Source organism: Agrilus planipennis, unplaced genomic scaffold, assembly GCF_000699045.2.
Source record: "Agrilus planipennis isolate EAB-ADULT unplaced genomic scaffold, Apla_2.0 scaffold12, whole genome shotgun sequence".
Lineage (NCBI taxonomy): Eukaryota > Metazoa > Arthropoda > Insecta > Coleoptera > Buprestidae > Agrilus > Agrilus planipennis.
The window spans coordinates 868,372-883,889 of record NW_020439003.1 but is presented as its reverse complement, the minus strand read 5'-3'; the positions used below and the strand labels follow the sequence as shown (position 1 = coordinate 883,889).

General features: G+C 34.9%; 1 protein-coding gene across 2 annotated transcripts in view; it reads right to left on the bottom strand.

The window, feature by feature from the left end:
• LOC108733338 (B-cell lymphoma/leukemia 11B) overlaps nt 1-15,518 on the bottom strand; it is a 75,193-nt gene that overhangs the window by 15,602 nt on the left and 44,073 nt on the right. Inside the window, exons 2-3 of one of the 2 annotated variants that reach the window (XM_025975920.1) lie at nt 2,325-2,601; nt 1,019-1,272 (exon numbers count right to left, since the gene is read on the bottom strand). In XM_025975920.1, coding sequence (XP_025831705.1) covers nt 1,019-1,272; nt 2,325-2,601 — 531 coding nt within the window. The remainder of the gene's footprint in view (nt 1-1,018; nt 1,273-2,324; nt 2,602-15,518) is intronic. The other variant, XM_025975921.1, reaches the window with a different exon arrangement.

Here is a 15,518-nt window from a genome sequence, read left to right as displayed (position 1 = left end):
TCGAAAACAAATAAAGCGAAAAATTCGAAATATGTAGGTACCTACTTCTAAAAGCCACTCGTCGTCGACCCTGAAAGCGTGGCTCATATTGACCACAGGCCGTCGTTTGTCAAGCCATTATCTGGTCTTTGAACGATTTAAATATTACAAATAAAATTTTCAAAATATTATCAAGTACAGACAAGCAAATGCCAGGGTTTATAGTTTGAAATTACTTACAGCATGGACTTGCCATGAATTCTTAGAAATTTGCAGAAAGACCATAGCAAAAAATGCTGATATAAATTACAAATAAATGAAAAATGCGATATTAAAGGCAATCTGATCCTTGGAGCGCCTACGTAGTAAATATATTGAATTTAAGATTTTCAGAGGAAAATATATGGCTGCCGTGTTGGGTTTGAGCCTACACCATTTGAACATACAATATACTGTCCTAAACGCCTGGCCGCTTCCCGTTATTTGTAAATAACACAGGGTGGCACACATTATAAATAACTTTGAAACATCAGAAGCATGGTTTCAAAAGGAAAAATCACTAATTCATTTCGAGTTTTTTAAAAATACCACCCATTTTTACTGATCTGTTTTATCGAAATATACAAGTACATATATTCTTGACTGACAAACAGACAAACAAAGAAGGTACGGAACCCTAAATAGTAGAGGGTATGAATAAGTACAAACACGAAAAATGCATAAAAATTATTGTGATGTTACATCTACTTTAAAATCGTTTTGCACATAAATTAAATAGGTAATTAAAACACACCAAAACATTAAGGTATGTATTACTAATACTGCCACATTAAAATTTTCCACCGCTAGGTAAATCTGTATTACTAATTTCATTTCCTTTTCGTTTTCATTTTATTAAGTTTTCACATTTTCCGAGAATTGACTGAAATGTAAACAATGGAAATGATAAAGCAAGTATATGTATCAACTTTTCGCTGTTCGTTTCTCATGATAATCGTACACACGCACATTAAAAGAAAAATATCGGTAAAATACTTACCACTATTCGTTGTATTGGATTCGGCGTCTGCAACTTCCGTCCTCGACTTTTTATGGTTGTTCTCATCTGGTGAGGACGTTGTGTCCATTCGCTCTTGTTTGATAACAGGCTTGATGTCTTCAGCATCATCCGGGCTGGACGACATCAGCGGTGAACTTGACACTCTCCTCTTTGGAGTGGAGGAAGCGGCGCCGTCCACGCAGAGGTCGCCTGGTGCTGGTAGCCGAGGAGAAGCAGGGGGTGGCGTATGAACCCTAGAACAATAAAAACGCAATGCAGACAATTTTAAACAACAAATTAACATATCATTTCTATCTGGTCAAAGAGCCTGTGAGTATATGAAAAGATAGTGTACCAATAAAAGGTTGCATCAGGTACAAGAACTGATGACCGAAAGTATTAAAGGAGAATCGAATTCTCATCATCTTAAGGTCGTCAGTCCTACACACTTCTGCTCCTTCCTATCCCGAACTAATCTTTGCATTAATCTAAGCTAGGTCTACCTCTACCCATCCTAACTCCCGTTTCTGCCTCTAATATGTCACTGACTAGACCTTCATGCCTGAAAAGGTGTCTTACTAACATCATCATCATCATCCTCAAAAGGTCGTTAGTCCTAAAACAAGTTCGACAAGCACCTCCACTTCCTCCTATCCTGAGCTAATCTTCGCATTTCCTTAAAACTAGAACAACCCACATCCTTAACTATTTGCGAACAGTAACTAATCTAGGTCTACCTCTACCCCTCCTAACTTCCGCTTCTGCTTCTAATATGCCTCTGACTAGACCTCATGCCTGAGAAGGTGCCCTACTAGCCTATCTCGCCTATTTCTTACTGACTTCCATTGAGTCCTCTTTCTCCTATTCTTTCTAATACCTCTTCATTTCTAGCCGTCTCTCTCTATCCACGGTATCCTCATCATCCGCCTATAACACCACATTTCGAACGCTTCTAACCTTTTCTTTTCCGCCGCGCCCACTGTCCATGTTTCGCACCTGTACAGCGCCGAACTCCAAACATACACCTTTAATAACCTTTTTCGGATTTCTAAATTAACCGTTCGCGAACATAGAAGTGACTACATTCTTTTTATTGAAATTCTAACTTGGATAAAAGTGTTATGAAATTCATCTAAAACTTAAATTTTGCTTAGAAAAACACATTCTTCAGTTGATTAAATATCGTTGATTTCTATTATTTTCACACAATCAAGTACTCTTTTTCCTGCACGTACATTTCAGTAAGAAGTAAAAAAGGTTTACAAAGGACTCCTTATAAGTAGGTGTTAATTACAATTATGCATACCTGCTGCTGTTTCCGATCACTTTCTTTCCAGATATGGGGGCCGAGATACTCGGTCTTCTGGTATTGATGGTGGAAAGAGGCAAAGGGCCATCGTCGTTGTCCCTTTCGCGATCTCCGCTTACGGCGAAGCAATGTCCTCCTGCAAAATTTTCCTTGTTGCAGGAGGTGACTTTGTGTTGGATGAAGCGAACGATATCCGAAAGGGCGAAGGGCTTTTGGCATGCTCCACATGTCAAAATGTCCTGGTGATCTCCTAGATCTGCCCCATCTGCATCTGCTGTAACAAAAGATTTTTTTAAAAAATATTGAATACAACTTATTAAACTTATTACTTAATTGTGAAATTAATTTAATGAAATTAAAAAATTTCCACTACCCTTTTTTTAAAATTTCTTTGCTGTACCTAGCAAAGTGAGAGTTTATCTGTAAATATATATAGGTAGTTCCATTCATAGTTTTATTTCCGCAATTTTTTGAAAATGAAAAACACATTTCTACGCATTCGAAGTGGTCATAAAGCGTGTTTTTTTATTCCTGTAATTTTTAATCTTATAATACTCCTGCGAAGATTAGCTCAGGATAAGAGCTGCGTGTCCAACCAATCTTAGGACTGACGACCTTATGATGTTAATGTACGAAGTACCTTTTTTTATTGTAAACTTATAAACATGTAAAATTGTACTTGTAAACTTGTAAACTTGTAAACTTGTAAACTTATAAACTTGTAAACTTGTAAACTTGTAAAAATTGTAAACTTGTAAACTTGTAAAAATTGTAAAAATTGTAAACTTGTAAACTTGTAAAAATTGTAAACTTGTAAATTTGTAAAAATTGTAAACTTGTAAACTTGTAAAAATTGTAAATTTGTAAACTTGTAAAAATTGTAAACTTGTAAACTTGTAAAACTTGTAAAAATTGTAAACTTGTAAACTTGTAAAAATTGTAAACTTGTAAATTTGTAAAAATTGTAAACTTGTAAACTTGTAAAAATTGTAAATTTGTAAACTTGTAAAAATTGTAAACTTGTAAACTTGTAAAACTTGTAAAAATTGTAAACTTGTAAACTTGTAAAAATTGTAAACTTGTAAATTTGTAAAAATTGTAAACTTGTAAACTTGTAAAAATTGTAAATTTGTAAACTTGTAAAAATTGTAAACTTGTAAACTTGTCAGGGTACAGAAAAGAACACAGAGTACCTTTACCAGAAAAACAAATACTGATCTTGAAGGATAGAAAAATTAGTTTAACAACTCTTTTCAAGCGGTTAGATATGTGACCTTGAGGAAACCTGTGAATAAAATGAATACACGCTAAGCTTGAGCATGACAGAAAAAGTTTGAATTTTGTCTAGGTGCATTCAAGTAAAGGAAAGGGGCATCTCTAGCTGTTTCTGAATTGCATGTAGTCGTCCGGCAAATCAACTGTATCTTCCGATATGAGCAAAAAAGTTTGGTGAATCTAAATGAGTATGCTTTTATTGGAGTTAAATTGAAATACACAATACTAATAACCCTATTATTATTTTCAATTTTTAAATATTTTATATGAAAATCAACCCAAGCGAAGTCATTAATAAAATCTAGTAATAGTAAACACGTATGTTGTTACTTGTGGAGCTACACACTTCCTATACTACCCACGTATTATAATTATTTGTATGTGTATGACAGTTATAATGATCATACTTTGACTTTTGGTATAAAAAGTTTTTACATGGTCTGTGGTCATAAGCGTCTTAGTTCTTCTCGCCAAGAGTGCTTGGTATCGATTTCTTAAAACAGCTGCAATTCGGAGCCCACCCCCCGACGTGCCGGGGTGTAGTAATGACACTCGACAAGCGTACTACTCACCCCTTCGCAGATCCATTGTTAGCACCCTGCCGGGATTAGCAATCACTAGCTCAGCTGATATTTTTAATTGTCCCACATATCACCAGCGCTCTTGTTGGCTGTTTGGTCTCTCGCCACTGGTGTTTTTTGTACTTTTCTCATTATTATCCGACGGTGCCAGTTGTGGTGGACAATAAAACTCGCTTTTTACTTTGCACATAAAAGAAAACAGTAAATCCACTCTAATTTCTTTCAAAATTACGCATAACAGAAGATAATAACACAAAATTCTTTCTAGAAATATTTTATAAGTACATATTTTCTGTAAAAAAAAATAGTATATTTTAGACTACCATAAATAAAGGCAGGTAAAAGCCTTTGTAATTTTTTTTGCTTTAGAGGATTTGTTAAATACTTTTGGCTACTTATATATATACACCTTTTTGTTAAATACTTTATATAACGTGCTAGGTAGATAATGTTCGCAAAGGGTCCCTTGAATAGCCAACCGTTTTCGAGCGTTGTCCACCCCAATGACCACTCCCTACTGACCAATGCTGCTGCGCGAGAAGGGTAGCAGCTTTTGTTAGCTTTCTATGTATTTTTTCCATTGGTCACTCACTTAGATACAAGCCAGGACGTGATCATATCACATGCCGTGGTTGGCGTATCCTTTTTCGATAAGTCCTAACTTTTATGTATGTCGTTAGAAGCTCACAGTATCCTTGTAAGTGGATGCAAACGTAATTTCGATTCAATGTTTTCGCATTGCGAAGGGGAAAACAACCCCCGATCGGAGATAAATAAAGAAATTGGCTCGGTTCAAGCTATTACAGACCTTTCTATATTACAATCAGACGAAGTCGATGCCTCTGCCAATTTGGAGATCGCGTATAGACCAATTTACGCTCTGCTTTCTGATACTATTAATTTATGTTCTGTATCGTTGTTTCCATCATTCTAAATGTCAATAGTCTACGATAATAATACAGAAATAAAAAGCAATTGTAACAACATGAATTACTACAGTTTTCATTACATTATTTTTCCGAAAATAATTACACAGCAGCTCTAAGATTTCGGAAAGTAAATTAAAAGCCTTTTCATCATTTTGGGATAACAATTTTAAAAGTTCTAGTCTTACTTCGATTGAAAGACTAAAACTATTACCAACAATAGAAAGTTTGTTTCTAGATGTCCAAAAGCGTGGAGCAATTTTCTAACAGCAGAATTTTTGATGAGAGCGACTTCTTTATTCTCAATCGTTGAGCAACGTATTCGGTAAATTAAACATTGCGAACCCTTCTGAACCCGCCATTGCTCGAAACAAGTATGTAATAACTGAATGTGGATCAACAGAAGTTGTGTCCAGGTGCTTGGTCTCTCCAGAGGTCACAGCGGGCCTTCAATGGACCAAAACAACGGAGGACCAGACGTGCATTGTCCGAGACCAGAAGGGTGGTTAGAGGCGGTTTGTTCGTTTTTCCAATTGCTACGAGTGCGACTTATGACAAGAGGAAGTATTACAGCATGCAGCAAAAGTTTTCGAATAGAACGAAACAAAACAAAAAAGAAATGGTGCTACCTACAACGTGTCAAAAACCCGAAAGCGTATGATTTAAAAAAAGTTAAAATCCATAATTTAATAATCGTTAAAATAAAAGTAGAAGAATAACCAACTAGAAAATTTATTAAGACTACGCTGCGATAAACTGTTTCTGTTATTATTATAAAGAATCATTGATAGTCCCTTGGCCGTAACAATTGTACAAGTCTCTTAATTAATTTTTCATTTTCATTGAACAGTTCTCGCGTAGGTACTAGATACAAGAAAAGGTTAAAAGAGGTTTTTCTTATATTTTGATTCTGTCAGATCTTTCTCCATTAAAAATTCCTAATCTAGACATATTGACTGAGTTCAATATAAATCAAGCTTTCCTTATTTTCTAGAATTATTGTCATCCTGATGATACTGGGTAATCACATCAGTCCTAAAACTGGTTGTACACGCATCACTTTTACTTCAGCCAATCTTCACATTTTCTTCAAATGGTCGATAATCTGCTTCCAGTGTATATCTCTTGTCAGCTTTTCATGTCTTGGAGGGTGTCGTATATAACCTTCCTATCTCTTCTTCTTTTTTATTTATTTATTCGATTATATGGTTTTTGTTCTCCTAATACTCTTTCTAATATCGATATCCAAATCATCCCTTAATTCGTTGAAGATGTTTAAATCAGAGCACGAAAAGGGATAAAAAAAAATTATTTATTGTTATACCTAAGTCCGACGTTTTGCCTAGGTTGTTAGGCTTTCTATAGGATATCTTTAGGCGTTGATATATCCTGCTCTGATTTAAACAACAAATTAAGGGAAGATTTCTTATGTACAATATTAACCTTCCTAAACCTATCCCTGAGAAAACCTAAAAACCTAGGTGAAACGTCGGACTTCTTATCCATTATCGTGCTCTGATGATTTAAACATCTTTCTAATACCTCCCCATTATTTCTAATCCACGATACTTTAGGTAATTAAACAGTAAAAAATTTCATCAAATGAGTACCTATATTAGTTTTTAATTGTATTGAAAACTCTGAGCAACACGAAAATTAATTCCTAATACTTGAAATGATGTATCGACTAATGGCCAATTGTGGTTTACCTACCGATTACATTTACGTAGAGAATGAAGAATATGGGGCACTATAGGGTGCAAACGGCAACTGTTCAATTTCGACCCATATGTGATAAACAGCCTTGTTTATCTGCCTAACTTTTATTACGCCCGCCAACTTGATTAGAAGTCATGTGTACTATACATACGATAACAACGACGTTCATCAGTTAAACCCCGTTCCACTGAAATTTCGGAATAATCACGGAAAATTGATATTTTGCGCACGTCCTTTTATATTACTGAATTCATTAAAAAGTAATTAATAACGTGACTGACGGAGACTGAAATTACAAACCTGCAAGAAAATAACCTAATTATAATATATTGCTTGGTCTAAAACAAGCATCACTCAGCAATACCTACCACCTACTATTAAGAATTTACTAAAACGCCAATAATTTCATGGACATTTTATAGAATGACATACAAAAATCTACAAATCTATATTCAAAAACCGTATATTTATTAGACAAACGAATTAATTATAACGATTAAGTTAATTTAGACTAATTAACTGAGCTAAAGTAAAAAGTATTATACATCTACCATTTACTGTTTGCATTATTCAAATATATTTAGCATTTTCATTACCCGCTTTTAATAGAATTGAATATGAGATATACAATTTATTCGAAAATTAAATTTCACCATGATCATGAGTAGTAGGGATAGGATAGCGCAGGGTCGAATCACCTTCAATAACAAGAAGTACCTTCTATGCTCGCGAACGATTAATTTAAAAATTCGAAAAGGCTTTTTAAAGATGTATGTTTTGATCGCGGCGCTGTACGGGTGCGAAACATGGACGGTGGACGCAGAAGAAGAGTTATTAGAAAAAATAAGAGAACAGAAGACTCTATGGAAGTCAAAAGAAAATAGGCGAGGTACGTTGGTAAGACATCTTCTCAGGCATGAAGATCTAGTCAGAGACATATTAAAGGCAAAAACAGGAGTTAAGAGGAGTAAAAGTAGACCTATATTAGATTACTGTTCGCAAATAGTTAAATATGTGGGATGTTCTAGTTTTAGGGAAATGCGAAGATTAGCTCAAGAGAGGAAGGAGTGAAGGTGCGCGTCCAACCCGTCTTAGGACTAACGACCTTACGATGATGATGGTGATTATCATACCCACCTAGTATTGTATTTGTTAAAAACCACTTAAAACCCCTACTACTAATTTAATATTTAATTATACGTTTCCTGTTTGTTTATTTCAACTGTAATATTGCCTTTGCGAAAAGAATTATTTGGTTTATCGAGATTAAGTAACCACCGAAATCTTCTGTCTTTAGTGCGTGCCCAAGGCATATTTCACCTTTGTGACATCGTCAGCTCGACAAGCTACCAATGGGATTGATATAATTAAATTAAGTTCGTTTTTTTTTACCAGCATCTAGCTATAGGTGGTCAGTAATCGCGTTTCGGGCCCTAGAGGTTTGCTTGTCACTCCGCTAACTAGATAATCCAATGTCGCTGCCAAACAAGACTGAGAAACTCCTAAGCATAATTCAATTTGCCAACGGCCACGGCAACCAAAACAAAATCCTAGCGACAAAAAAGACCTTATGCTACATGGCGTACACGTTCAACACCCGACAAGAATCAATTTAACTTGAAACTTGAAAGCCCGCCGATTTATTATTTAGGAAGTGTCGAAAGCACATATTTGAAACGTTTCTTTTGAGGTTGAAATTTTATCTTATTGGAATGAAATAAATAATTATTTGTGAGACAAGTTATAGGTATTATTAGTACAAGTACATTTCAATTTTCTTTTATATCCTTGAAGATAAACAGTCTATTTAATTTGTTTTGTTCGAAGTAATATATTTACAAAACATATTGGGTAAAGGTCTATATGATGGCCCCCACCCCCTTCGGGGGATCGAAAGAGGAGGTCTCCCCCATCAGTGTACCATAAAAAGTTCGTGGCGGTCTCACCCCCATAAAAAGTTATGGGGGTTCAAAGTTAATAAATATGCCAATTTTTATAAATTTCTCTGCATGTAAATATTTATATAGTCATTCTTAAACAATATTCAAAGGTAAAACTAATGAAAAATACATAAAAATATTGAGAAAGTTATATAAAACATTATTTAAATATCTTTATCAATAAGGTAGGTTAGGTTAGGTTATCGGGTTTTGTTCATGTGACCACCCTCTTTCGATCCCCCACCTCCACCCGCTTGATTATAGTGTATGAAAATTGACAAAATAATCAACTTTCAACCCCCATAACTTTTTATGGGGGTGAGACCGCCGCAAATTTTTTATGGGGTTTTACTCAGGTGACCACCCTCTTTCGATCCCCCCTACCCCCACCCCCATCTAACCCCCGTAACTTTTTATGGGGGTGAGACCGCCACGAACTTTTTATGGTACAGTGGTAGGGGAGACCTCCTCTTTCGATTCTCCCAAAGCGGGTGGGGGTGGGGGCCATCATCTAGACATTTGCCAACATATTGTACTTTGCCATTAAGCAACTTTCAGGGGTGCGATGAGATGGGGTACTTGTTTTTGAGTATTTCCAAAAAAGATGCAGTCTCTGTGGTAAATCCACAAATAAACAACTTATTATTTTTTTTTTTCGAAACAAAATTACTTGTCTTTATCATTTTTCGATTAAAGACGAGACGTATCTTGACGTATTCCGGATGACCCAGATCGCGTTCTCAATCGTTAGAATTAACGACAGTGAGTCCTTGAAGTGGAAAAGAGCCATTGGATGAGAGACGTCCGCTAATTCAGTGTTGGCTCCCGCAACAACCCACAGTTAATGTCACGACCCAGCCTTCATTTGTCAGGAGTTAAGTGCCAATAAAATAATTTCAAGCATCGCCACCGCTACACTAGCACTGATTCGCGCTATCACGCCGTTTGCTCTTATAGCACTACTAGTGTTGTATTGTCGCCACCGAGACAATTTTTACAGCTCCTAATCAGCGTTGCAAGGCAAGGCGACTTTTAATCAGAAGGGACTGCCATTATAGCCACTACTTGCTCGTAAATACTACCACCGCCCAACACCAAAATGCCCTGATAGACACACTACATCGGGAAAAATACTAATAATAAGAAACGATTAATGTCAAACATATATAAGCAATGCATGGTGACACCTTAAAGTTAGTAAGTTTTCATTACTTTTGCACTTTTATATTTAATTATTATCGTCACCATGCATTGCAGCCTTGATAAAATCTCAAACTAGAGGCGAAACGTCGGTGTTGTATTACTGCAATAAAAATTTTTTGCCCCTATTTGGCTCTGATTTCCTATTATTACTTGTATAAGCGTGTTCAACATTAAATATTTACTACTTATAATATAAAATAAAAGTATATACCTATGTATATTTCTAGTGTTTTAATTGTTCAATCAGAAGTTATAAACAAAAACAGTCGTTAATATAAGATTATCAACCATTCGTGTAGATTGAATTGCAACCCCCATTCCGGCAAAATCGTTCGCTTGAAAATAGTAATTATCACATTGGCAGTTTTCAATAAGATAATCCTTTTTTATAGATACAGACGGTCAATACTTGTTAAGTGCCACATTAAAGAGAATTCCTTAATGACCTATTGCTTCAAACTTATTGTTCAATAGTTCAATAACAATCCAAAAACTATGAATCTCAGTGAGATTGAAGAAATTAAAATATCAATTTATCAATGCTTTTCTTGCAAAAGATATCAACAATAAAATTTGCAAAAGTGCGATTTGAACTCGTTATCACTGTTTATTATTCCTAGTTAAAACATTTAAAATTATTATGTTAAATGTAATACTTTTCCAAATAATACAAAAAAAATATTTCGTCGTTAGTAAGGAGCACTTTTTTTTCTAGAAGTAATGATTAATTCAAGTTATAATTTCCCAAAAAATTAAGTCCAAAAGTTACTTGCCGAATGAATCAGTCCACAGGAACCTCATTTTGAGAAGAACCTCGTAAGTCATGTTAATTATATATCCACAGATCAAAATTCACTTTCCAAAAGCTTTCCATATCAAATAATACACAATTCACTTTTTACAGTAACGTTTAAACATTTAACAAGTAGGTGATATAAATATTTGTATTGCAGATGTACAAAAATATTTTTAGCACATCAAGATGAGTATCATAGATCGGATGCTGATCATAGACTGATACAGAGTGGATACACGCAGGTAACAAATTCAAGGGTGCTAGGATAAAGGACTAATAGGGTGGGGGTTGATTTGGCCAACTATTACTTTCACCCTCGATAGATTCATTTTTATAAAAGGGGCTGCACAAAAGAACTACAAGCCGACCGGCAAAATTATAGTCCGCGTACACATATATCAATAAAAAAACTCGAGATTAACGTAACGGTCCAAAAATGCGTCTGGAAAAATAAGAAGAAAAAGAATCGTACAAGTACCTACGTACAAGTTATAAGCAAAATATAATTAACTAGTTTTTGTTACACTGCAAAATACTATGAATCTGTTTATGAGTTCCTACAAAGCTGTATCGACAGATTTTTATAATTTATGATGTAGATCTGATTTCGAGCAAAATCAATACCCATATGTGATTTATGACATTGGTAAAGGAATAAATTGTTAGTGGCAGATATAGGTATTTAACACAACAAAGAATAGTGAGTTTATTACAATACAAGTAAATCCTTTCAAGTTAAAGGGTTTTGGAGCCAAATTCCCACACTTGAGGCACATCTGCCAGGTCCATATAAGATCAGCAGGTATAGGTATAGATATTCTGAAATGGTGTTATATAGGACATTGATAGTAGTAGTACCTATTTCCTATCTTTCTTAATGAAATATCGATAGGTGCATATAAAGCGTTGATATCTCCTATTTCCACTAAATACAGAAAATGATGGAATCATATTTTCTTATAGTAAACTAATTCAGTTTGCTGCTGATGATTTACTGATTATAAATCTAATTCAACTTAACTATTCGTCAAAAATACCAAGATTCATATTTAAAGTCATCGAGGCATTCGTAAATTCTTTTTTTCTCACTTTATTTGATCCGATCCCCTTGCGGGATAACCTAATTTCTTCAGATTCACCCCATTTGGTTTCCTGAAAGCGGTTGAAATCTCACACGTCAAATAGGTCAAACTTTTCAATACAAAAACCCATTTAAAGGCACAATAAGCGAATGATGTTTTGTGGCCATTATCCCCAAGAATCTGCAAGTTTGGCAAACAGGTTGGTTGACCATTGTCACATGACAAGTGACAAGTCATGAATAGGATATCCGTACTGACCCTTTCTCAGACTGGGAAAAGTAAAGTTAGACACTGATCCCACAACATAAAAACGACCCTTTTAGTTCGCATACCTATGTAATAAAGTAGAGCGTTGAACGTGTTTAAATGTAAAAATTCGCTCATCTTAGAAACAACAGATGTAACGGAATGATTAGTTGATTACAGATAAATGCTCTCAGTTTACGGGAGGTTATGGGGTGAGATAACAGTCGGGATTTCCTGATTGGCTCGGGGTAAAGTGCTATGTACCTTATAGATTACATTAGGTTAAGAGAGGTCTCCCCGCTTGTCTTGTGTACGATCCAAACGTTTTGGTTGAGTTTTGGTGGAAAAGGTTTCCTTGACTTGCATGGGTGAAGTGTTATGCACCATGGTTTTAGGTTAGGCTATGATAGAAAACGTTTCCTTAATTGGTATATATAAAGTATGATACACCAAGAGCTTAGGTTAGGTTACGGTATAAGGATCACCACATTTAAGATGTCCCATCAACAACAGCACCATTCATCCAATGATCAACGGGTTCATGTGGTGTTATTAAAGAAAAAAATTGAAAGGTCGTGAAGCAATGAAGATCTGTCACCGTATGAGAATGCACCAATTGGCGACAGTGGTTAGCCATCGTCATAGTTTTCGTGAACTGCTTGCATACGTTCTCGTGGAGGAGTTCACCCACGTCCTTCCTTGTGCACGTCTCGATCCTGGAAGTGGAGCGTGGGAGCCTAAACTAATGCACACCTTGCATGGACGGTCAACTCTTTCATGAAAGAGAGATAGAGAGCCACCGTTACTATTATCTTTCGATCAGATGCGAGACGTTTAGCAACGTTTCCCAAGCCCGCCGACATATACTACTTATTTTAAACACGATTCCGTTTCTTTGTTGTAATACTGTTGAAGGCTGATGCATGTGTATCTCGGTTAATGATAGATAAATAAAACTATAATAATCGCACACTCGCACGCATGCATCAAACTCTTAAAAATTTTGCAAAATACTGTCGTCGTCTCAGTTTTGATCTAGTCGGATTGAAAATATCAAAAAGCTGTAATGAATAAGCCAAAATTAAAGAGATTACGTATGTTGCATGGAACTTGTATAAAGATAACAGCAATAAATATTTAATTTTTCTCTCGCTTATTTGTCAAATATTAATTAATTAATTAATGATAAACAGATGATCTGTTGAAACCATAAAGACTCACATGATCCAGTATGAGTTGCTTTTCTTCAACCTTATTACACCCATTTTGTTGGCTGTAGAAAGTCCGAAATATGAAATCTAAATAAATATTCTCTACCACTTTATTTCCTTTTATTAATACTAATTGTACGTAATTTCATCCCTAATTTTTTGTTAGTTGTTTTAATTTCATTGATGACGTATTGAAATACAGAAACAGTATAACAAGTGGTACAGAAGTTTGAACTTGACATATTACTATAAAAAGCACACATGTACAATATATAATGCAAAAAGAATATATCCCAAAAATATTCATTTGGCGACAATAAAAGTAGAACGCTGTCAACCCCATGGGCTTATAAAAAACAAGGATATCCGTTCTATTTCGAAATTGACTTACTAGGACCTCCAACAGAGCCGGGTACTACGAACTTTAGGCACAAGTCTTGTAGTTTTAAGGATTAAAACGTTCGGTAAAACATTATCTACTATGTGTTACTGAGAGGAACATGTATGAATATCTTACAATCTTAAAAAAAAACTTCATTTTGTATCTATGGGCGATATTCCAGCATAATTAATCCTTAAGGGGAATGTTTACACCCTAAAACGGATCATCATCATCATCATCATAAGGTCTAAAACGGATAATTAACAAAAGTTACCGGTTTCAATACTTGGCTTTGACTTGGATTTTAATCAATTTTCCTGATGAGCAGGTATAGTTGTATCTGATTATTTATTGTGAATTCATTTTCTTATAATTACGAAAAATTGTTAAAAGTTTATTTTACGATTTATGCACCACATTTACCTATTCAAAATTTTTATGTTAATTTTGTGCTTCTAAACAGAATTCGAAAATATTCAAGAATTGCAAAAATCTGATTTTAAATATTCATAACTGTCATTGCTACCATTACCGCAAATAACGTTTATTGATCTTACTAAAGCGAACTACAAATTTGACATTACAGAGTCAGTGTTTTATACGACAGTAAAAGCATCCTGCGTACCTATTACATACAAATATATGTACGTACAACATACAAACAAGCATGAATTCATGTGGAAGGCAGCAGATGCTGTAGCTTCCCTTCGTATTAAAATTAGCATAAGTCAGCTTTGCAAATCTTAATGATGTCCAGCGTAATTGACATGAAATGTTTCCCTCCTATGCCCATGTGTGGGGTCTCCGACAGACCGTCTTCCATCTGATTTTACTGATCGTTCTTATCTTGATACGATTATACTTCAAACATTTCGTGTTTCGATTCCTACCGGAGCATTTTTGCTCACTACAATCCTCAACTGCATTTAGTTTTATTTGCATTCTGCCCGAACGATTTTGCAAACTGAGCATAATCTCCATATAGTAGGTAGCTAATGTACAATTGTACATACTTGCAATTACTCGTCATGTACGACCAACAAAAGATGTGCTCATTTTGAGCATAAATAGATATAATTTACTCCCGCAATCCTACGCTACAAGTAGATACATTTACAACGCAGATATAAACTAAAAAAAAAAAAAATTTCCAGTTTTTTTTTATTTGCTCCGTTAATACTGATCCGATCGATCCGACCGACGTCTCAGTAAGTTTTTTCATTCCCTACAGTGTACTCTTACTTCAAAGTGGATGCATCAATCGATGGCCCGTGGTGGTAAATAAGTGTGTAAATTTTAAAAACGTCATTAGGTTTCCATGTCAACCGAGAAAAATTAATTTCAACAAATTTTCTCAAAATATTTATATAAAAATCACTTTCCAGTCACTCTCCTCATATTAAAAATCTATCTATATGTGTATTTCATACGAAAAACTCGTAAAACTTGACTACATCGGCCTATAAATTAAAACAATTAAAGTTTGTTTTAGTGTATTGATTATTGGGAGACGTTTTAACCGGTGTAAAATAAGGTTCTCTTTGAGGTGAAAACGTATAAATATTTTAAGGCGATTTAATGAGAAAAGTAACCGAAACATATGAATAATCAACGAATTTAGACAAACTTGTAATGAGGTTTGCAAAACTGTGACAGCTTAATCGAATTGGTCACTTGGATTAACTAACTGCATTTGATTTAGATAAGTTCAAACTGCTTACTCTGTGGCTTAACAATTTATACTGTGAGGCTTCCCAGTACTATTGTTTAAAATATAGTGCTTTAAACTTCTCCTTACAAAGTCAACATTTACTTTATTTATTACTATTA